We start from the raw sequence: 22,271 nt of genomic DNA, 5'->3' as shown, positions 1-22,271 counted from the left end.
ATAAACATAACATTTCAAGAAGTTACAAGCAGTGTGACTTTTCCTCAGGGCTTTCGAACTAGACAAGCAAACACATATTTTGTACCACAAATTGGTAATAAACCTAAAATAAAACAGTCGTACTTGTGTCACATTACCGAGACTGGTTTATGGAGAAAAACAGGGAATGACCACTAACACGCACCCCCCATGAATCAGTTTGAGAGTTAGGTAATGTAGCTATTGTATTAGGTGCTTATAGTCCACGTTCGGTCCATCATTCGACAACACTCTCCCTATAGAATAAAAACACTTATCATCCGGGTCTGGATGCGATGACATCATTAGTTTGTTTCACTTGTGTTTACTGACAGGCACGCGCACAGGTCCTTCCGGAAAAGAACGGTCTTCCGTTGCCGGGGTAACGGGACACCTGGTGGTTGGCTGGATTAGCTAATTGGATTAGCGAACAAGCTAAAATGGATACCGACCTAGTTGTTATTTAGAGGTTGTTTGCCAGTTAGTGAGGGAATATTTTTGGAAAACTTGTTCTCAAAAATGGAGGTTACGTTAACCATGGACCCCCTTTTTCTCGCATGGAGCTATTTCAGAAGAAGGAAATTCCAGAAATGTTCGAATATTTGTACAAAGGTATTAGAAGACAATCCATACGACCAGGTTAGTTTGTTAAAGTAATGTGTAGATGTCAGCCAAGATTGCTAGCTTGTTAGCTATTTTATAGCCAGCTACCTTGGTTGCTAGCTAACTACTTATTTCGCCTAGATTTATCTAGCTAGCTAAATCTTAAACTGTATTATATCTAACGTTTTCTAACCATGTACACTAACAATAGTAACGTAGTTGCGCATTTAACTAACGCTAAGTTAGCTATCTTCAAACAAATCTGTGGTGGTAGGTTCCAGTTAATTTAGCTAGTTAAATAGAGCACATCTACTTAGTTAGGTTAGCTAACCTAGCCATGCTTTTCTGCTAATTCAACAATGTCGCTGGTTAGCTAACTTAGTTACGCTACAGCTAGATAGTTAGCTAAAACCTAAGGTTGATTGCTTTACGTTGTTCCATACTACCTTCTGGGTACTCAGTTCCCTTCGGGTAATGGTCTTATTGTTCTATAAAACAAATTTTGTTCGCATCATAACTGTATGTCTTTAGCGATGCATCATTTGTTTGTATCATTTCCGTATGTTCATACTGATGCATTGGTTGGTTTTTCCAAAAAAATGTTCTTCCTCGAATAATTGTTTGTAAAAAGACATATCTTTTTTATGTTTGGCATGGGATTATCAACAAACGGTCCTTGTAAACTTAAATTTAAGCGTGACAGAGTAAAGAAGCTTTTCTCTGTCTGTTAACTAGCTATATTTCATTTATCACTCCTCTCCCCTTAACAATTTTTGCAAAGGAACCTGATACTTCACTTCATATGGCTGAGGTAACAGATTGTTTTTGTCTCCTGTTTCTTTGCTCCTAGTTACCCCAGTCCCTATTGATATAGCTATTTGACTTGTCATGAGGTGTAGTAGAGGGAGGGTAATAGAAACCCAACTGTCACTCACTCCCACCACCTTCTACATTTCAGTCAGTGGAACAGCATATATTGTAAAATCTAATAGCAGTCTAATAGGTCTGTACTGAAGTAACATGATCTTCTTAGCCTAGATGAAAGACACATTGATGTAGTGTTAAACGAGTTCTTCTGATCACCTTAAGGCGGCTTGGAGCCTGAAGACAAGGGCTCTGACTGAGATGGTGTACATCGATGAGGTGGATGTGGATCAGGAGGGTATTGCAGAAATGATGTTGGATGACAGTTCCATTGCACAAGTTGCCCGTAATTTCTTTCATAAATCTGGCATCTTTTCTCACACATGATGTTACTAACATACCTTAAATGTATTTTATTAGGCTATCCCATACCCAAAATACCAAGATTATTTATGTTTTGTGCCAGGCCCTGGAACATCACTGAGGCTCCCTGGTACAGCCCAGGGTGGAGGACCTTCTCCAGCTGTCAGGTGCATACATGTAAAGGAAAACATTGACTAGTTTTGTTTGTGTAGTTATATAAATTCACTGTATGTACCTTTTAAAACCAGTGTCACAGAATTAGAATTTCATTATTTGTGACTGTAGTAGCTATTTGATTGTTACTGGTGCTGAGAACTGCCAATATTATGCAAAGAACAAAAATAATATCTGCCTTGGCATTGTTTGTCTATGGCCATATGCAATGATTTGAATGGTAGAAGTTACAGGCTAAAGCAAAATAAAGGCTCAGATTTCAAGATGTTCAGGTTAAATCTAAGATGTAATGTGCTTGTTTGTGTATTTATTGCGTTGTTTGTTTAATGTGTTTAAGACCAATGACCCAGTCAGGACGGCCCATCACGGGATTTGTAAGACCCAGCACTCAGTCTGGTAGACCAAGCACCATGGAACAAGCCATTAAGACACCTCGAACTGCAAACACCACCCGTCCAGTTACCAATTCTTCTGGGAGATTTGTCAGATTAGGCACAGTAAGCTATTACAAACTGTAGTTTAAACAATGTTCAGAAATTTTGTAATGTTCTGATGTTCAGTATTATTTGATGTTTTCGTGTGCAGTCTTCCTAAAGCCATTCTTGTGCAGTTTTTGAAGATAGCTGTAAAACTGTTGTACATTGTTTCAAGCTTGTAATGCTCTTTTCCATTATTCTTTCAGGCTTCTATGTTAACAAATCCAGATGGACCATTTATAAACTTGTCCAGGTTAAATTTGACAAAGTATGCCCAGAAGCCAAATTTATCTAAGGTATTTTTTTTTTTCCAAACCTGTGAAAAATTAAATGTGTGCTACATTCAAAGTCTGTCAATTTGATCTTCATGAAGATAACTATCTTTCTCCAGACTTTATTTGAATACATTTTCCACCATGAAAATGATGTAAAAACTGTAAGTATTTTACTGGCACTCACTTAGCTGTTAGGTAATACTTGCTTGCAGTCCAAGTGTGCTTTCATTTCCTGTTGTGAAATGTTTTAGGCATTGGACCTAGCTGCTCTTGCCACTGAGCACGCACAGTTCAAGGACTGGTGGTGGAAAGTCCAACTTGGAAAATGCTATTACAGGTGACAGAGCCCACTGTTCTAACGACATAATTAAGCCTAACACATTCATGTAAATACTGCCCAGCATTTAGATTCTTATCTAGATCTTGAAGAACTTGTTTGACTGTTGTTTGTATAGTATTTATATTCAATTTATTATGTATATTGATTACCTCATTGGAGTTGAAGAGTTTGTATTTTCAGGCTTGGTTTGCACCGTGAGGCTGAGAAACAGTTCAGATCTGCCCTTAATCACCAAGAATTTGTAGATACATACCTCTACCTTGCAAAGGTACAAATCACCATTCTTTACTTTTATTGTGTTGTACCCCACCATGAAAAAACATGCCAAATAACAGAACTTGTTTGTCTTTGCCTGGATTACAGGTATATCGACGATTAGATCAGCCCATAACTGCCTTGAATCTCTTTAAACAAGGCCTGGACCATTTCCCACGAGAGGTGACTTTGCTGACTGGAATTGCTCGTATTCATGAGGCATGTATTGTTGTCTACAGATTTATGCATTAACAAATTAGATTTGTACTGTTGTATGCCTTTCATTCCCAAGCATAAGTAATTCAACATTTTGGTCACTTACAGGAGATGAATAACATCACTTCAGCCACAGAATACTACAAAGATGTCTTAAAGCAGGACAATACACATGTGGAGGCTATTGCCTGCATTGGAAGCAATCACTTCTACACAGACCAGCCAGAGATCGCCTTGCGCTTCTTCAGGTTATCTTTTCTTTTTGATGTGAAAGGAAGAATGTTACTAGATTTGGGAATTTGTACTGCAAGAGTTTTATTGCTTCTCTCTCTCTCTCTCTCTCTCTCACACACACACAGACGGTTGCTGCAGATGGGTGTGTATAACTGCCAGCTGTACAATAACCTGGGCCTGTGCTGCTTTTATGCTCAACAGTATGATATGACTCTGTCCTCTTTTGAGAGGGCATTAGCCCTCATTTCTAGCGATGAGGAACAGGCAGACGTCTGGTATAATCTTGGACATGTTGCAGTGGTGCGTGATTCTTTCTTTCTCTCTCAAAACTGATTTCTTGCTAATATGAACAGTTTTTCTGATAGAATTATAATTAACTGATCTTTTGAACCAGTTTTGGGACACATGCATCATTAACCATTTTCTCTTACCCACAGGGTATCGGTGACTTAACTCTAGCTTATCAGTGCTTTAAACTAGCTTTGGTTTTCAACAACGACCACGCTGAGGCATACAATAATTTAGCAGTGCTGGAACTGCGCAAAGGTCACATTGAGCAGGTAAGACATAACTTATCCCCTTTACATCACAAATATATATGCTAACCTTTAGTACTTGAATTGTACTACTTTAGCTTGCAAAGTATTCTGAGAGAGTCCTCTCTCCCCATTCCCTGCAGTCTGCACATTGGTCTTCATTCACGAATACCTTCCTAAATGTTTTCTTAAATTTGTTCACAAGAAAGGTCCTAAGAAAAAGTGTGTCTGATTCATGATATGCTCTTAAACCGCAGAATTGTTCACATCTTTGTTCTTATAATGATTAATCCAAATGTCCTCGTAAATTGAAAGCACGTGCAAGTTGTTCCTAATTAGCATAAGTAAACGCCCCACAAAATCCCATAAAAGGGAATGAAACCACAGGGCTGTGCGCACACAAATCTGTGGAAGCTCTTTTCAACAACGTAAAAAGGTTTTGCTTAATTACAGGTCTATTTGTCAGAATTCCTATTTTATTTTTCACAGTTGACCATGGGTATCACTAGGCCTTTTTAATGTTCAGGATTCAAGCTCCCAATGGTTTGAGCCTAGCCATGAATTGTTTTTCTTCTAGAATGGCCAGAGATGAGTGAGAAATGGCTTTAAAAGTTAAAAACAACACTGGCTTGAAAAGTAAAAAATATTGTCATTGGACTTGTTTGAAAATGTTTCGGTGATGAGTGAAAAGGGCTATATTAGTACATTTAGCGAAAACTGATACCATCATAACAGTACCTGTTCACATTCACTAGTAGTAAAAATTCATTTTTAGTACAGTTACCTATCTATAAATTAGTTGCTTTGCTTGTCCATCAATGACCTGAAATGTGTAAAATCTCCACCACAGCGCTTCTTTTTCTTTTGGAAGAAAGCATGTATGTCGATGTCATCTACTGCCTTCATGCTTAGTGAGTAGTGCTGAACAGCGCTGTTTTAATAAATCTGAAATGGAAAGTTCCTTCATGTCGGGAATCAAAACATTCAAGTCTTAAGCCCCAAAGGCCCTCTCCTAACAACCCCCTGTTCTGACTTTATTCCTTGCCATTCTTACTTTTTTTTTTTTTTTTTTCCCTATTTATTGAACAATGGAGACAGAATGATTGGATATTTTTATCATTACTTCGTTGATTATTGGATGGCATGGTTCCCAAGAAACATTTAACTGAAGTGAATTTAAGTATTAGTGTAGTGTTTATTCTAAAAACATAATGCTTTCTAAAATGGCAATTACTTAAATATTACAAATTATCGAAATATTGTAATTTAAATCCTATATTATACAACTGTAGAATAGAAGACAATGAACAATTATTTTGCACAACCATGTCGTGCTTAAATGTGCGTAAGTGTGCTCTTAAATGTGTGTAGATTCTGTTCTTACCAAAGTACAAATCCCAAATAAGAAAACATTAATGAATGTCAGAATCTTTGTGAAAAATTAGGGTTTAAGAAGAAATTTCTTAAATTAGTGTATGAGGTCCAATGACATTCTGTGTTGTGGATGTACATTCCCTGGCAAAGGTCCTCATCAACTGCATAAAGAAATTTAGATGCACTCAATGTTGATATATGCAATTAAATTGTTTTGGACAGCAATTTACTTTTAATATTAATACCACTACAATTAGAATGGTGTCAATCAGGTGTCCTGGTTTCCCTGTCTCATGTCATTGGTTCATTTTCTCCATTCTTGTTTCAGTCCTTGTTTTGGTTTTCACCTCATTTGTATCACCTCTGCATTGTTAGTCCTCATTACCCTGTGTGTGTGCTGCTCATTGTTAATTCCAGCCTTTGTATGAAAAATACTAGCCACTCTGTGATTCCTAGTCCCTCTTTGTCATCTTGTGTTTGGCTTATTATGTATTCCCAGACTCTACGTGTTGACTCCCTGACCCTGGACTGTTCTAACAACTCTGATTATAGATTTGCCCTTAATAAATCTCACTCTTCTCAGCGTATGCGTTTTAATTGCTCCATGTTACAATTTACATGTTGGAGCTAAAGGAACAGAGACATTCTTCATACCAGAACTGGTGATTGTATTACACATGTAATGTTGATAAAGTTATGCTGCCCCATTCATACTTTTCTTTTCTTACAGGCAAAAGCTTTTCTGCAGACAGCTGCATCTTTGGCTCCCCACATGTATGAACCACATTTTAACTTTGCTGTATTGGCAGATAAGGTATGGAATATTAAACTCTTATTCTTATTGCCGGGCCTTCTCCATCAGAAACATGTAGGCCAATGATTAATCTAGATATCTGAAGGTGTTCCAAAGTCTAGTAGTTATTGTAATTAATAAATGATATATTTGTGTGTGTGTGTGTGTGTGTGTGTGTGTGTGTGTGTGTGTGTGTGTGTGTGTGTGTGTGTGTGTGTGTGTGTGTGTGTGTGTGTGTGTGTGTGTGTGTGTGTGTGTGTGTGTGTGTGTGTGTGTGTGTGTGTGTGTGTGTGTGTTTTCATAAAAGCTGGGTGATCTTCAGAGTAGCTACATGGCTGCCCAGAAGTCAGAAGATGCTTTCCCTGAGCACGTGGATACTCAGCAGATCCTAAAGAACCTCAGGCAGCACTTTGCTGTGCTATGAGTTATATCAAGCATATAAAAGGACAGAGCAGAATTCAGCTAAATTATGTTTAAAGATGTTATGGAGTCTTGAGAAGTATAAAATATTAACAGGGTTAACACCTTGTTAGTTTTTTGTTTTTTTTAAGAAATTTCCATAAGATGCTACATACAGAAGATGTAAAGAAAGGTTGAACATGGTAATGGACTTTGACCTGGTAAGGACTTTGACAGGTCCAATTATTTCACATAGACCTTTTTCAGATACAGCAACCCAATATTTAACCCAGATTTACGTGCTGTCTACAGGTACACGGTAAACAAAACAACTTGCCAAGGGTGCTATGTAAGAGTGATGCTTAGCCAAAGTGACGATGTGTGTTTCCTTGCTGAAATATTTAGCCTTGCAAACATTTTACAACTTGCATTAAAAGGTTTCATATTTGGATTTACTTTGGCTGGATTCTGTTTACCCTTTTCAACAAAATGTATCCCCAGTGACCAGATGTGGTAAAGAACCCTCTCTGGCCACCTTTAAATGTGGTTAAAGTGTGTACACGTGGCATTTCATATGCTTAAGTGAAATCTGAACATGATCGAACCACTAAATACACATGTTAATGAAAGGTGTAAACAGGCTTATTGTGTATAGGACATGAATAAAAATCGCATCTTGAAAAACCTGTATTAGGGTTGTTGTTGTTTTTCCATGGGGAGTGGGGGCTGTTAGCCTACATGTTTATGGTTTGCATGTTAATTAGCCACACCTGCATTAACTACATGTAATTATGTAAAGGTAATGTTATGTACAGTGTTTTTAAATGTTTTATATTTTAAAATATAGTATGAGAATTGTTTTATGTCCTAAATAATTTATTTCTTTAATTGTTTCCATAGAAATATACTTGGATGATAATTACTTGCTGGTGTTAACATGTGAATAACTAGATCATCATGGTATATTGTGGATTCTAAAGGGTTTTATCTATTTCCTTTTCACAAATCCATTTTAGTGGAAATGAACATGGTGCATCATTCCAGGCTTTCCATGTATTCTGGGTAGGATACACAGCAGCACAGTCCTCTATACCCAGGTCATCATTTGGTTCTCCATCCATCCAGTATCTACAAGAAAGGCAATAACTTTTACCCTTTGACCTCAATATAACAAAATGCAACATGAGCTGCTGGCATAAACTGTAAAGGTGATAAAGAAAATGACCATCACTGTAAATGAGTTTTAATTTATGTAATTACTGCAATTATGTATTTGCATATCATAGAAACATAAATTGACTACCCTTCAGTTAGAGTGGTCTTATTGAGCCATTTCCAGATCCCCTCTGTATGGTCATCCTTCAGTCCTATCCAAAATCCATTTCTATAACTGAATGGTAAATTGTATCGAAGTGCCTTTAAGGTGTCTATGATAAACTCCTGTGTTTAGGAACAAGCATATTGAATGGTTAACATGGTTAGTGGTTTGTAAGAATCTACTAAATGTCAGCTTATTAATATCAACCACTCACAGATTTGTTGGTAGACTTCAGCTGTTTGGGGAAAAGCCTGAACTGGACACAAACCCTTACAATCAACTTTATTGGAAACATTTTAGAAACATCTTGTATATGCTTCTATGCGCAGTTTGTGTTAGCCATCCTCCAACTCACCACAGGAAATCTTGGAATGTCAGACCACTTTTAATACAGTGATGAATGGGTTGTTAAAACATTGTGCATGACAATAGATGGCCTAGAGTGTATAATTGTACACTCAGGTGTAACTGGTAAAGTTACCAGTAAGTGTAGGTGCTACATTCTATTAAATGTACATCTCCCTAATGTGCCTTTGGCAGAAGTTTTGTTTTTCCTTATTTAATTATCCCAGTGTTCTCCCACACTTAATAATAGTTCTCATCCCTGTAGTCATATGACTGTCCACACAGTTATATGACAACTAGAAGCACTGAGAGAATCAGACAACACACACTTCTCCTTCCACCAAAATGTATGAAACCAGTGATTAAATCTTCTAAAACTGCTCACCAAACACTATAGAGAACCTTAATACTCTTGAGGGAGAGCTCTAACTATCCAGTTATGTCGCCATAGCCTTTAATTGGTAGCATGTATCAAAAGCGAAAAGTTCTGCCAGTCATTTTGTGTGGCACCATTTGCAGTGTAGTGATCATAGAAATATCTTTGGCAGGTGGATGTTCACAGTACTGGTGTGTAGTCTTTTTCCAGAAGTGAAATAGAAATCGAAACTACATGACACTTTCAGGCCTACAGTCATTAACAATATTATTATTTTTTTTTTTTAATGTATGAAATGGACATGAACACTTCTAATTTTTTCTATTGCTATGACATACTACTCAAGACTTTGTTAGGAAATAAAATACAAATTTAATCTAGTTCATTATATTTATGGCATTTGGCAGACACTCCTATTTAGAGCAACTTACATATTTATCACTATAACAGTACCTTTGCTCCTGGGAATGAAACCCATTACCTTGGTATTACTAGTACTATGCACTATATACCAGGTGCAGTAAATATTCACAATATGAGACAACAAAAAATCTATATTACCTGTTTCTCCTTTGTATCTATGACTAGTAAGTCTGCTCCTTTTTTTGTGCACTCCAGCCTGCCCCCAGCCCAGGACTTGCGTGAAACGGCATCAGACACAGCAAAGTAATAGCAGGTGTTGTTCATCAACAACCAGTTGGGTAAGCACTTCCCACAGTTGTCTTCTGTTTATGTTAAAATACAGAACTTTATTCCATTTAAGTTTACTCCTTATGTGAAAGCTTTGTATTTATGTGTGGGGGTGGGGGGAACATCTAACTTTGGAAGATGAGATGAATTAACAGTATTGATGAAAATAAGGATCACTGAATTAAACACCAAACTCACCAAGATTAGTGATTTGAGACTTCAGTTTTCTTTTCTCTTCCTGTAAGTCATGATTTTGTGAAGATAAATCATTCTTTAGCCTTGTCATTCTATTCATGTCCGACTGCAGAGAAGCTATAGTTTTTGTGTCTTCACTGTGCTTGTTCTGAAGTGCCTTTTTGGACTCAATAAGGCTGTTGTGTTCTGATTGGAGCTGGGCAAGTTGGGAATTTATTCTTGATGTGTTGAGAGACAAAGTGTTTTGACTCTCACTTGCCCTGTTAACTGTAGAAATAACAAGTTAGTTCTCAGCCTTGTGTCAATGGACCTATTATGGCCTATTATGTACGCCTACGATAATTTTTGTGCTTTTTGTGATGGAGTTAATATTTAGCATGTTATTATATACTTACTGTGAACACTCAATCCTGTTATAACAAGAACAAATACAGCACTCAGGAGCCCCAGAATTATAGCTGCCAGTCGGTAAGGCCTAGAGCTAAGTCCATCTCTGACAGTGAACCTGGACACTGGAAAAAAGAATGACTACACATAGTCTGCATTCAGAATTTTTTCAAAAATAAAATGTTTGAAAACTATATATATGTTCCATTTGCACATATAATGGGTAAAGCTATTGCCCTTTGGCTTCTAATAGCTACTGCTTTAAAAGTTGCTCTTTCCTCAGCACTTAGTCAGCTGATCATATTAAGCAAAAAGACATACTTTTTTTGCAGTATTTCCACAAAGGATTTCCTTGATAGCTACTTCTACCTAGGCACTGTTGTCTGCATATTGTGTAGCTAACAATCTATAGACTTCCAAATGTGATACTGAATGCATTTGTCAACTATCCCTTAATATTTTATGAGTTTTGTAAAAATGAATAAATAAGCAAATGTGAATTCCATAAATTTTAAATGCTTAGTATAAATATTATAGGCACATGTTAATTTATAAAATAAGGGAGTAGAATATGGCAAAATACCCTCTGATAAGCCAAGAAACAATACACAGTCATTTAAGAAAGGTGAAGCTAATGAAGATGATGTGAAGACAAATTACAAGAACTTTGTTGAAAATTGTGCTTTTATTAAATTTATGTGAAAACCCTTGTAAATGATAGCATGCTTATTCCTTGGATTCTTCTTTTTTTTAAGATAAGCACATAGTGATAGACCTAAATGAGAGTTATATTGCTGATCAATTTCTAACCTACTTCCACATAAGTAGTAACATTTTAATGAACAGCTATTAAACATCTGATGGTCAAACATTTACTTACTTTTTGAGTACAGAGGATAAATGTCTGTGGTGAAGTCTTCTTGAACCTCTAACTCATTGCATGTCTGTTTTACTTTGTTTTCTGAATTCCATGAAGTTACCATATTTCTAATAATTGCAGCCAAAGAAAATTAAATGTTAGTACTGTTTACTCAGGGCACATGTGGAGATCTTCTGTTTGTGCAAAGAGTGTCATTGAACTCACTGGAATTTGATTGTGGGTGGGCTTATGTTCGTTCTGCACTGGTATATGTAGGGCAGGCTGAGAAACCTTATACTCAAAGCGTCAGTTATGGCCAGATTGTAATTGTAATCAAGCAAGAGCATGAAAACCTGCAGTCACACCGATGGTTCTCCACCCCTGATGACTGAGCTAAAGCAAATAAGGACAACAAAGTTTGTGTTTATAAAGAGGGTTTCTGACATTAGAAAACCAGGGTGTAAAAAAAGGGGGAAAGCAGGCAGACAAGGTGCTCATAACACCGCAGGCTCAATTCTCAGGAGCACATACACTGTCAGACTGATACATGCAATTAGATTGTAATGGATAATACTACCAAATGTTATAAATGTAGGAAGCACACAGTTGTCCAGAACATTGGTGTATGAGATTACACCAATTACAAACTCCAGTAGGAAGCATTCTCCAAGTAATCTCCACAACCAATTATGATTCAGTGATCAGGAATCATCAGTCCAGAAGACACTTAGTCCAACTCTAAAGTCATTTCTGTCTGAATTCAGTCCAAAAACTTAGTCCTACTTACAGTTTCCATTAATACAATGTTTCCCAAGTATCAGTCCTAATATTTTTCTTCAGAAGGTTTTTGAATGTTATGCCATCATGGAGATGAAAGCTATTTGAAAATATGCTACAACCGAAGCAACGCGCCTCTAATTATTTAAATTAATTCGTGCGCTCAAATTAATACATGGTCAACAACAGCAATAATAATCATCATCATCATCGTCATCCTATTATGGCATCGCCCAGGCTCAGTTGAAGCTGTGATGTCACGGGTGTCGTCCGTTGATGCGTATTGGCGGAAATTTTTGAAAACGGCAAGGGAGGAACAGTAACGACGGAGTTGGATAGCGTTGCATATATAAGGTATTATTGAGGATTTTTATTGTATGAATTCACTGTGTCTGTGTAAATATTTTCATTGGCATTTTGACTGCTTTGTCCAGTTTTAGTAGTTGATATTAATAAACTAACCTAGCTAGTTAGCCTTTTCAAATTTGTAACGGTGACTAGCTAGCTAAGATAGCTAAAGGTAAACGGTCTTTAACCCCTATGTGGTTTCTAAACGTCTGTTGAATGTTATAAGATTTTATTGTCTCTGCACTTCAGATGTGAGCGAGCTAGGTTATCTAGCTAGCCAGCGCTACATGTCTAATATCTCAATATCTCAACATTTCTAATTTGATGTTAATTTAACGTATTGACTAGCTAGCGGTAACTTGCTATCATGTTTGTCTTCGTCCGTAAAGGTTAGCAGTAGCTATGCTGGGTTAGCTAGTTAGCCATTAGGTTAACAGTTTTAATAATTCGGCAACACTGACTTTTCTTATGAAAGACAGTGATTGCTATAACCTTAGTATTCCCGATGACCGTAATAGGTAAAATATTATCTTAAAGATATTTTTCTGTCATTCTAATTAATGAAGTGTTGTGAAGATTTTATTTCGCTGCAAAGGAAAAAATAAAGCCTGTCATTTTGTGTTGATGGCCTTTCATTCTCAACAGAGCTAATTTAGGCTTCAGCCATGCTGTGTAATGGCTAGTGAATTCAAAAACACAAGTCAAAAAAGTTCCAAGTAAAGATCTGAATTCTATCATTGTGTTCAGGCTCTTATTGTACCATTAGTCCATAGGTTTTGATACCAACCAGATAAGGGTCCTATGTGGTTTCGTTAACTTGGTAGACTTAGTAACTTAAGTGTTTCGATGGGGCAACTATCGTCATGAAACCAGTTGCTAGTTAGATCAGTTGAAAGCTGATTCAACAACATTATATCAAGATTGTACATTCAAATTCTATCTTGAGCAGAACAAGGATGCCACAATGCCTGTTACTTGTTGATATTTCATGCTAGATAGGATTTTTTGCCGTTGTGTTATGATGCTAATGGTAATTTAGGACGCACTTTTAAATTCCTCATTATATCATGTTTGTAAACATACAGTAGTATGTTTCAGTTCACCAGTTCAGTATGTATTGTGGCAATAACAGAAAGCAGTTGGTACCAAACTTTCAAAGCTAGCAGTTAACACCTTAGAACCATGGGGCTCCTGAAAAGGTTGAGTTTTCTCTGCAATAAGATGATTGATCCAGTTATTTTGAAAAGTTTTAAAACTAGACTCTAGTACCCATGTGCTTAATATTATATTTTGCTCTCGCTTTAAAGTAAAGATGAGCCGAAGACCTAGCAGCAGATATTCGGAGATGCCACTGCGTGTGACTGACAGCAGAATGAGTTTGGTGAATGCCACACCACAAAGGTATTTGTGTTAATGTGTTGGGAGTTTCCTACATTGCATAGAGTTTATGACTGCAAACATTTTATATTTGTTTACACTGCTACAGAAGTCTGTGAAATATAACAGTTTGTGCTAGATTTTGATTGTTTTACATATTTAAACATCATCTTGCAATCTTTTCACAGCAAAGATAATGTCTTTGGCAAGTTGAACATCCCAAAACCTCAATCTAGTACTTCAGAAAGAAGGACCAGCTTTTTTGGAAAGTGAGTTTTTTGGAAAGTCTGCTAAATGCCATAAATGTAAATGTGAGTCTGTCTGTGAATTGTGCAGAGTGCAATAAGCGTTGGCACTATCTGCCAATGTGTGTGCTATCTGTAACAAATATCTGAAAAAGAATCTCTAGTGGTCCTGTGTAAATGCATCATTCTCACAGTTGTAGAATTTAGTAATTTGTAGAATTACTACAATATGTAGAATGTAGTAATTTTGCCTTCTGAGAAAATATATTTGGTGGGATTACTTAGCTGTGTTACATTTCAAGGTTGGTACAGTATAATGTACAATATTAAGTCATTCTTCATTTCTTAGCAATATTTATAGTTTTTAGCTGCTGGGTTGGTAGATTGCCTACAGAGTTTAAATGGTTAAACCAACTTGTTGTACTCCCCCTCCCCCCATATTCAAAGTTCCAGTGACAGTCTCCTCCTCTTGTTCATCCACAGAAGTGCTGGTGGCCAGAGAAACAGCATGTTTGGGTCCTATGGAGGCCCAGAGAAGATGAAGGACCCCAGACCACTTCATGACAAAGCCTTTGTCCAGCAGTGTATCAAGCAGCTTTGTGAGGTGTGCTCAGTGTTAGTTAAGGAGTTTCTTTTTTGTAAATGAAAAAATACTCGGACATTTATTGAATTCTGAGGTGTTCTCCCTGTTTTATTAAACACTGTCTTGCCTTGTTTAAATGCTGGAAGTGAGACAGATTAATCTCATGGACCTTTTGAACGAAGCAGTTCTGGTTTGCTCAAATGTCTTATTTTTCATTTTTGCTTTGCAGTTCCTTGGCGATCATGGTTTCCCTGGAACCATCTCAGTAAAAGCCCTCCAGTCACCTTCTACTAAAGAGTTCCTGAAGATTTTTGAGTTTATCTACAGTTTGCTGGACCCTACTTTTCAGATGCCTACTTCCAAAGTTGAAGAGGAGATCCCTAGGATGTTAAGAGATTTAGGGTAAAGTGAAGTTTTGTGAATTCATGATGTGCGATGCAGTCCTCTTCTTACAAAATGTTTCCAGAGATCCCTGTGTTATTTTGACTGCTTAAAATAATCACCCTGTTATTTCAGGTACCTATTTCCACTGTCTAAAAGCTCCATGTACTCCATTGGGGCTCCACATACCTGGCCTCAGGCTCTGGGAGCACTCCTCTGGCTTATTGATGCAGTTAAGGTATGTTCAGTCTGTCGATGATCCTTTTACATTTCAATGAGCCATAGTGCTATGTGAGTGGTATTCAAAGATGTGCACTTGGGGAGAGCCAAAACCTTCCACAAGTGCCCATAACAGCTAAAAGGTGGTGTTGCTTTCGCAGTAACTGCAGCATTTGAAGAGTTAAAAAAAAGATTTTCTGCAAAATGGTGGTATATGCATGATACAATTGTAGATAATATTGCCTTGATATTATATCATGCATGCACAAAGCACAAAATTAATAATAATCGTTTACTTTAGATCCTTTTTGGTGATCTAGAGTATGGCATGGCTATGTACAATGCTGTGGTGATCAGAAATTTGTTTTAATTGGTCTTACAGATCTTTAACAGTTTGAGAGGACAGGATCTGCTGTTTGCAGACTTTTCAGATGACTTCTCTGAGCTGGAGGAGGGAGTGGAGTACAATAAGGTAGAGTGCACTTTTTCAGCAACTACTTGGAAAGCAGCATTTCACATGCAATCCTTGATTTCTTACTTTAAAGCAATCTTTGAGCAATTTAGCCAGTAATGAAGCTGACATCTTTTAGGAATACTGTTTTTGTTAGACAATAATTACTATATTTATTATGACAATAAAATGTACACTAGTGGAGTAATGGACATCCATACATGGATGAAATATCCATCAATACCACACGTACATACATACATGCAGCAAACGTTCATTCCTGTAAAGATACACACATATTGGTGAAAAGAAGAGTAATTAATTGCAGAGTGCAGTAGTGGAAGGTTGCAATAATTTAAAATTAGTTAATAAAATAAACTTAAATCGATTACAGTAGAGTCTTCTGGGTTAAGTACAGAACTGAAAGACATATTTTTGTTCCCTTAATAGTTAAAATAGATATTTTCAGTATGTTTTTCAATATTCTGAACTGGGTCTACAGCTCTTTCTAGACTACTGTTCAAAGACCTACAACAAGTTCATGCAGGGAGCTGACACCTTTGAGGACGAAGATACAGAATACCTTAGCCATCTGAGTGAGTGATTTGGTCACCCCATTAAGGCCAGTCATTTTGAAAAATTTAGATTGCTTGCACGACTTTTCATTTATAATGAAGTAAGGCAATTGGGATAAGATCATGGGGCATTTTAAATATTAACACTGACATAAATTTAAGCCCTAGTAACAGTATGTTAAAAGTTACTAAAAATAAACCAACAAAAACGTTTTCTATGTGAAGCATAATGTTGGTTTTTGAAAAATATATGATATATAAAATAATATGAATTGCTGTAATTTGCTGTTATATGTTGTTAGTCTTATATAATTGTGTGTTTGTATTGGTAATGCTGATGCACACAGAGAGGCTGTACAATGTGGATGAAGCTCTACTGGAGTCTCAAAAGGAAAAACACAGAGTGCTGATAGATGAATTGGAGAGAATGGAAAAAGAAAGCCATACTGTAAGCCTGTATTTTAATGGGACACTTGAAGCTTCAACAATGCTGCAAACACCTTTCACACCTGGAAACATGTGCTTCAATAATATCAGTTAAATATTTAGATCTCTAAAGCCATAATCATTTTGTACTTATTCACCATGGAACACTTAGCCAGATGCATGAAACTTTGTTTTTCCAAAAGATAATGTCTTTTAAAAAGCAATAAATAAAATGTACATAATATACTCAACATTATTTGCAATATTTGCACTTTAATTAGCGTTTCACACTATGTGGGTGCTTTCTCACATGCATTAAAACTGGTGTTGCGCACTCTTTATTTATGTATTTATTGCCTGTGTGTGTAGGATCGCTTAATGGGACAGAGAACTGAGAAGCTAAAGTTGCAGACTGACCTGCAAAAGCTCCAGAGCTACCGTACTCACATGGAGTCATTTAAAAGCCACCTGGAGAAAAAGTGTGCAGGCTTGTCTGAGGAACTGGAGGCTACTGGTATGAGCTTCTCTATTGCAGCAGAAGAGCAAAACAGTTATTTTTATGTAGCTTCTAACCAGTGTTCAGTGTTTTTGAAAGGCTCCTTAGTACCCTAAGTATTAAAAATGGTTTGGCATGGTACTGTCTCTGTGTGTATCTGTATAGACCTACAATTGGAGGGTCTGAAACAGGAACAGGCCAGACTACAGCATATTCTGGTGAATCAGAAATTCACTCCTGCTGACATTGAGCGCATCAACAGGGAGAGGAATGAACTACAGCAGACCGTCAGCAGTCTGAGCCGCAGTCTGGAAGAGGCTCAGCAGCTTGTATGGAATGAGGAGATAGACATGTTGAAAACCATACAGAGGGTGAGTAGCTTATTGAACATGCATTCACTTAATCTAACCTAATGTGTGCGATCTTTTGTATAATCAATTTACAATGTTTGTCATAACCAGTTGAATCCAGAAGATAGATTTAGATGTATGTCAAATTCACTACAGTAGGAATCTGAATATCACTAAATAAAAACAAATAGCTTGTGCTTTTATCTCTGTAAATATTATAAATGGAAAACTATTTCTTCACTTAAACAAATGTTTATAGTGGTTAAGGTACTTGACTTGTACTCGGAAGGTTGCTGGTTCAAGCCCTAACACTACAAAGTTGTCACTGTTGGGCCCCTGAGCAAGGCACTTAACCCTCAATTGCTTAGTCATAATTGTAAGTCTCTTTGGATAAAAGTGTCAGCTAAATGCCATATATGTAAATGTTTTGCCGTCGAAGAATAAATACATTTTGAGGTTGCGGCTTCTGCCACTGCACTCAGTCCAATTATCTTCTGTTTAGTTACAGTTTCTTGATTATTCTTGTTTAATGTGTAATATTCCAGTGAGTCCCTCAAGTTAAAGTTTTCATGCAGAATACATCTCCTTGATAGTAGAGATGGCATGATACAATTTTGTCTATACTGATATAATACCGATCTTGTATTTGAATATCGCCAGATATTGATACCGATCTGACTATATTTAATCAAAGACCACTGTGGAGCTGTGATTCAGTTGTGAAACTTAGAATGCTGGGGGCTTTTTTGTGTGACATATATTATGATACTATATTTCTACAGATATGGATATGACAGGAGATATGGGCTTTATCAGGATGATGGATAAAATTATTTTCAAAACAAAAAACTTAAGACAAGCATTTTTCCTTCTAATCCCATACAGCATATCTTAGTGAGGTCGCTCACTCTGCTCAGTATGTTTTGCCTCACTCACTGACTCTTGAAATGTAAACTCATTACTGATGCAACTATAATTCCACGTCAACTTAATACTAACATTATAACTGTTGTGAATTTCAGCGGTAAATTGTAGTTCTATCCACTACACACCCCATACCCAAGGTACCAAGTGAGCAGACAGAGAGGGGCTACCTCTCTTCACTTGAGTTCTGCTTAAAACCATTAGAAACATGATCTGATAACGATTACAAGATGGTTATTCTTTCTAGCCAAAACAAATTTCTATGGACAAGGTTATCTTAAATTATCTTATTTTCCATCTTATTTGAATTTTTTAATTACTTTTTTAAATGACTTTTTCTTAGAGTAATTTAGAGGAGAGTGCTTTACTTGTTCAGTTATTCTTTCTCCTCTCCAGCTATTTCTGTTACTTTTCTGGTGCTTTTTCTCCTTTCCCTGAATCTGAATTTTCTTTACTTCCCAGCCAAACTGGAAACAACTTTTTTTCCTTTTTTAAACAGATTAATAGATAAGTCACTGTTGGTCATGGCTCCATGGCAGTATACAGTGCTAAGATGCTATTTTGTCTCGCTGAAATGCTCTCGCTAAAACGCAGATAAACTGTTCCCCCACACTGGGTTATAAAAACTAGATTATAGCAATACAAATCATCACATGTATGCAACTGCATGGATCTTTGCATTTAAACATAATAGTTTTAGTTGTTAATGTCAAGAAAACTCTGCAGTTAAACACTGCATAAACTGCTCAAACGAACATGGCTGTTATCACATGACCTGCAGTGGCCTTCTGCGAAGCACTACTGTGCTATTTTCAGGCTGGATTTGTGACAGTATTGGATTGGTTTCCTTAAAACATTTCTCCTAATATCTGATCCTGCATTTTTCGCTGATATTGGCCCAATTCTTAAATTTGGTATTGGATTGGTTCCATCTCTACTTGATAGCCTGTTGTTAACTGCTTCAGAAAAGTAAACAGAATAAAGTAGTATTTCATTAAACTTCATTAACTGGATAGTGGGAAGCTACTAGTTTTAGTTTTAGATGCTGCTCCTGTTGTTTCATTTTTACCTGGTTTTCTATATGAACCAAAGAAATAATTCTCCCTGAATATCTTCTGTAGGCTGAGGTGAGGTTAACAGAGTATCACAAGCTGGCACGCATGCTAAAACTCATCCCGCAGTCAGCTGAGAATGCCTGTGGTCATGACTTTGAGATCAGGACAGTGAGTGACTATGGCCCGACCACTGCCACTCAGATCAGAGCACAGATTCAGGTATGGCTGAGTTTGCTACCACAGCACACCCACACTCAAAAGTTTAAGGTGGAACTTTGCTTTCTATATGAATTTATTAAAGTTCTAATGTGTGCTTGTAGAATCCTCTCAAAAACATGCTCTTGGATGTAGAGGAGGAGTTCAGCAGTCTGGCCAATATGAAGCTAAGCCTGGAGGAAACAGTAGAGCAGGTGTAGCAACTCTCTTACACTCATTGACATTCTAGGTGTTGTCATATATCTCCCCCCCAATCCACTTTTTTTTTCAAAAAAATATGGCACTATATATATTGATAGTAAGACAGTTGGTAATGACACTCACTCAGATGTCTGTGAAGATATAACCTCTCATGGCTTTCTACAGGTAAAGTCTAACATTTCAGAGAAGGTAAACGACATAAAACAGCTGAAGGAGCAGATTCGCAGGTTGGACCTGCAGTTGGAACATGACATGCAGGTGCGTCAGTTGAGGTTGGGTCTTTTTATTTTAGATATTAAAGTAATGAACCACTTGAACATGTAAAGTACTTGAAGCTGGTAAAACAAATATACTGATCTTTCAAATATTCTGATACGCATTTGGCAGTGTGCTAGAACATTTCCCCCCCCAAAACATGCTCATTGGCCTGTCTCAAAAAAGCCAGACTTGCTGTTTGCTGTTCAGGTAATGCCTGACTAAGTTTGTGAAGGAAATTCAAGAAAGAACTCATAATATTCAGGATGGTTTTTTACCATCTACTCCAGCTCTTTTAGATAAAAAAAAAAAAAAGAAAAATAGAAGTTTAAAACTAGCTATGTTTAAACCCTAGCTATGTTAAACAATGGAGTAAACATGAAATAGGTTAATCACTGAATTATGGTTTGAGTAGGAGATTGCTCATGAAGAGGAAAAGTGGGCAGCAGACGTGGATGCTGCTGAAAGCCACAAGAAGCTCCTAGAAAAGAAAGTCATGGACGGTTATGAGGAAGCTGAAGAGCAACTAAAAGCAACCCAGCAACAGTGAGAGTCCAGCAAATACCCTCCTCCTTTTCTCATTCTAGCTACTGTATTTCCATGTTTGTACCAGTAGGGAAAGTAGAGAAAGCAGAGAATTTTGTGTTTCTCCATCAGGTACCACCTTGTTCTTCAGGAAACAAAAGAAGAGAGTCGGATGGTAGCAAACAATTTGACACACATCTACAGTGCGGCAGCCAACCACTTGGTTATAGTTGAGGTAAGACAACATTGAGTTCATGGTCATCAACTATGTTTACCTCTGCCTAGCACTGAACCCTGTGCGAAGGTCAGGTTAATTACAGAGGCACTAACCTAAAAATCGATGTTGAGGTACCAAAATGTTGCATGAGTGTGCATTTGTAAGGAATAGGTTTGTGAATATTCTGGATATCTGCAGTATATAAACCCTTATACTTAAATACTGGCTAAACCTTCTTTTGCTGTATTGTCAACCAAAAATTTTCTGAAGCTGCTAATCAGTCTTATTTTTATTTTTAATTTTTTTAGAGGTTCACATGGAGTTTGTTTTTTATATACATGACTGTGATTGTTTGTTTGTTTTAAACAGTTTGCTTAGTGGAGCTGCTGCAATATAAAATTAAGATTATGTTGACTAAAACAATAATGAATTGTCTTCATTTATTATTATGGATTAATTATGAAATTATGAAAATTAGAATGTCTAAGGACATTCTAAGGACATGCATGTCTAAGGACATGCAGAAAATCAAGATAATTCCAAAAGGATTGTTTAAAATGTCTACAAATCTATCTAAAATATTATTTGGAAACAGAATAATTGTATTGTTATAGGTGCTGTGCAAGTGTTTTTACATTTTGTGCATGTAACTTTCAGAAACTTTGCAACGACCAAGTTAAAAAGATGGACAAGATGAGTGAAATTATCAATGAAGACCAAACAGTTCTCCAACAACTGAAAGAAATGATAGAAAATTTTGTTGCTAGAGCAAACAACATTTAATTCCTTAAACCTTTATTGACCTAATTAAAACCACAATTTTTGTAAATAGTTTTGTACTTCATTACTAATGTTAGGATCCCCCTTCCCTTATCAGCCTTAGTTATTAAAAAAGCATTGTACTTGTACATTATATAATGTGCCCTTTTGTTCAATAAGATTAAAAAGCTTTGGGGGGTTTTTTCTTGTTATTTTAGAAAATAAAATGAAAAGCTTTGTTCACCTTTATTTGAAATACATTCATTCAAACCCAATATGCTAATTCTGACAATTATGGATCTATTATTGCAGGGGACACTAAAAAAAAAAGTTAACACAAGGAACATTAAAATTCCAGAAAGGTTCAATTTTGGTTTAGCTAGCTACAGTTCTCAGAGCATAATATCCAGGTTTTTTTCTATGTAAAATTGCCATCCTATACGTAGCAATGCATATGTGAGTTATGTTGCAGTGTAGCCAAACAGGTTCTACAAGATTAAATTATCAGAAAAACTTTAAAAGATCTTTCATATGACAGTTCAAACAGCAAAGTAACATTCAACATGTCTGAGAACATGTGGGCTATAATATATAGCAACACTGATGTGAATTGCCTTGCCTTTCCCCCTTTATCCTCCGTTGTGTACTAATTCCCCACCGACGTTTGATTTCAGTACGATTCCAGTTGTTTCGCTCGGTCGTTTAAGGGCCATAGTTGGCTACAGTTTTCTGGTCGGCATATTTTAAAATAAGGGTTGTTAATTTCAATCTTTCATATCCGCTTTCTTAAACGTAACTATC

General features: G+C 36.7%; 3 protein-coding genes across 8 annotated transcripts; 2 read left to right on the top strand and 1 right to left on the bottom strand.

The window, feature by feature from the left end:
• The first annotated feature begins 326 nt into the window (after nucleotides 1–326).
• On the top strand, nucleotides 327–7,608 carry ttc8 (tetratricopeptide repeat domain 8). Of its 6 annotated transcripts, XM_081722120.1 has the most exons (16): nucleotides 327–657; nucleotides 1,403–1,432; nucleotides 1,711–1,831; nucleotides 1,952–2,015; nucleotides 2,360–2,519; nucleotides 2,705–2,794; nucleotides 2,890–2,934; nucleotides 3,025–3,110; nucleotides 3,279–3,381; nucleotides 3,477–3,587; nucleotides 3,693–3,832; nucleotides 3,944–3,960; nucleotides 4,057–4,118; nucleotides 4,256–4,378; nucleotides 6,459–6,542; nucleotides 6,829–7,608. In XM_081722120.1, the coding sequence occupies exons 1-16, from the start codon at nucleotides 538–540 to the stop codon at nucleotides 6,943–6,945; spliced, it is 1,473 nt and encodes a 490-aa protein (XP_081578246.1). In that variant the 5' UTR covers nucleotides 327–537; the 3' UTR covers nucleotides 6,946–7,608. The 6 variants fall into 6 exon arrangements, with proteins under 6 accessions (XP_081578246.1, XP_081578244.1, XP_081578247.1 ...); XM_081722118.1 differs by having other exon boundaries at nucleotides 336–657; nucleotides 3,944–4,118; XM_027011634.3 differs by having other exon boundaries at nucleotides 338–657; nucleotides 3,294–3,381; nucleotides 3,944–4,118.
• Nucleotides 7,609–7,742: 134 nt separating this feature from the next.
• Nucleotides 7,743–11,295, bottom strand: LOC145659442 (uncharacterized). Its single transcript, XM_081722123.1, has 6 exons — nucleotides 11,112–11,295; nucleotides 10,240–10,356; nucleotides 9,848–10,111; nucleotides 9,521–9,684; nucleotides 8,224–8,360; nucleotides 7,743–8,048 (listed from the first exon to the last, which is right to left on the bottom strand). Exons 1-6 carry the CDS (start codon nucleotides 11,212–11,214, stop codon nucleotides 7,895–7,897), a joined length of 939 nt encoding a protein of 312 aa, XP_081578249.1. The 5' UTR covers nucleotides 11,215–11,295; the 3' UTR covers nucleotides 7,743–7,894.
• A 125-nt stretch (nucleotides 11,296–11,420) lies between these two features.
• Nucleotides 11,421–22,209, top strand: ndc80 (NDC80 kinetochore complex component). The gene is made up of 17 exons (XM_027011633.3): nucleotides 11,421–12,221; nucleotides 13,523–13,616; nucleotides 13,781–13,861; nucleotides 14,321–14,441; nucleotides 14,650–14,822; nucleotides 14,937–15,039; nucleotides 15,403–15,492; nucleotides 15,974–16,067; nucleotides 16,394–16,494; nucleotides 16,842–16,986; nucleotides 17,134–17,339; nucleotides 19,364–19,516; nucleotides 19,618–19,707; nucleotides 19,880–19,972; nucleotides 20,385–20,515; nucleotides 20,627–20,729; nucleotides 21,369–22,209. The coding sequence occupies exons 2-17, from the start codon at nucleotides 13,528–13,530 to the stop codon at nucleotides 21,492–21,494; spliced, it is 1,899 nt and encodes a 632-aa protein (XP_026867434.1). The 5' UTR covers nucleotides 11,421–12,221; nucleotides 13,523–13,527; the 3' UTR covers nucleotides 21,495–22,209.
• Nucleotides 22,210–22,271: the final 62 nt, after the last annotated feature.

This window comes from Electrophorus electricus, chromosome 10 (genome assembly GCF_041902795.1).
Source record: "Electrophorus electricus isolate QZ-2024a chromosome 10, ASM4190279v1, whole genome shotgun sequence".
NCBI classification, from domain to species: Eukaryota; Metazoa; Chordata; class Actinopteri; order Gymnotiformes; family Gymnotidae; genus Electrophorus; species Electrophorus electricus.
This window is presented reverse-complemented; position numbering and strand designations above follow the sequence as displayed.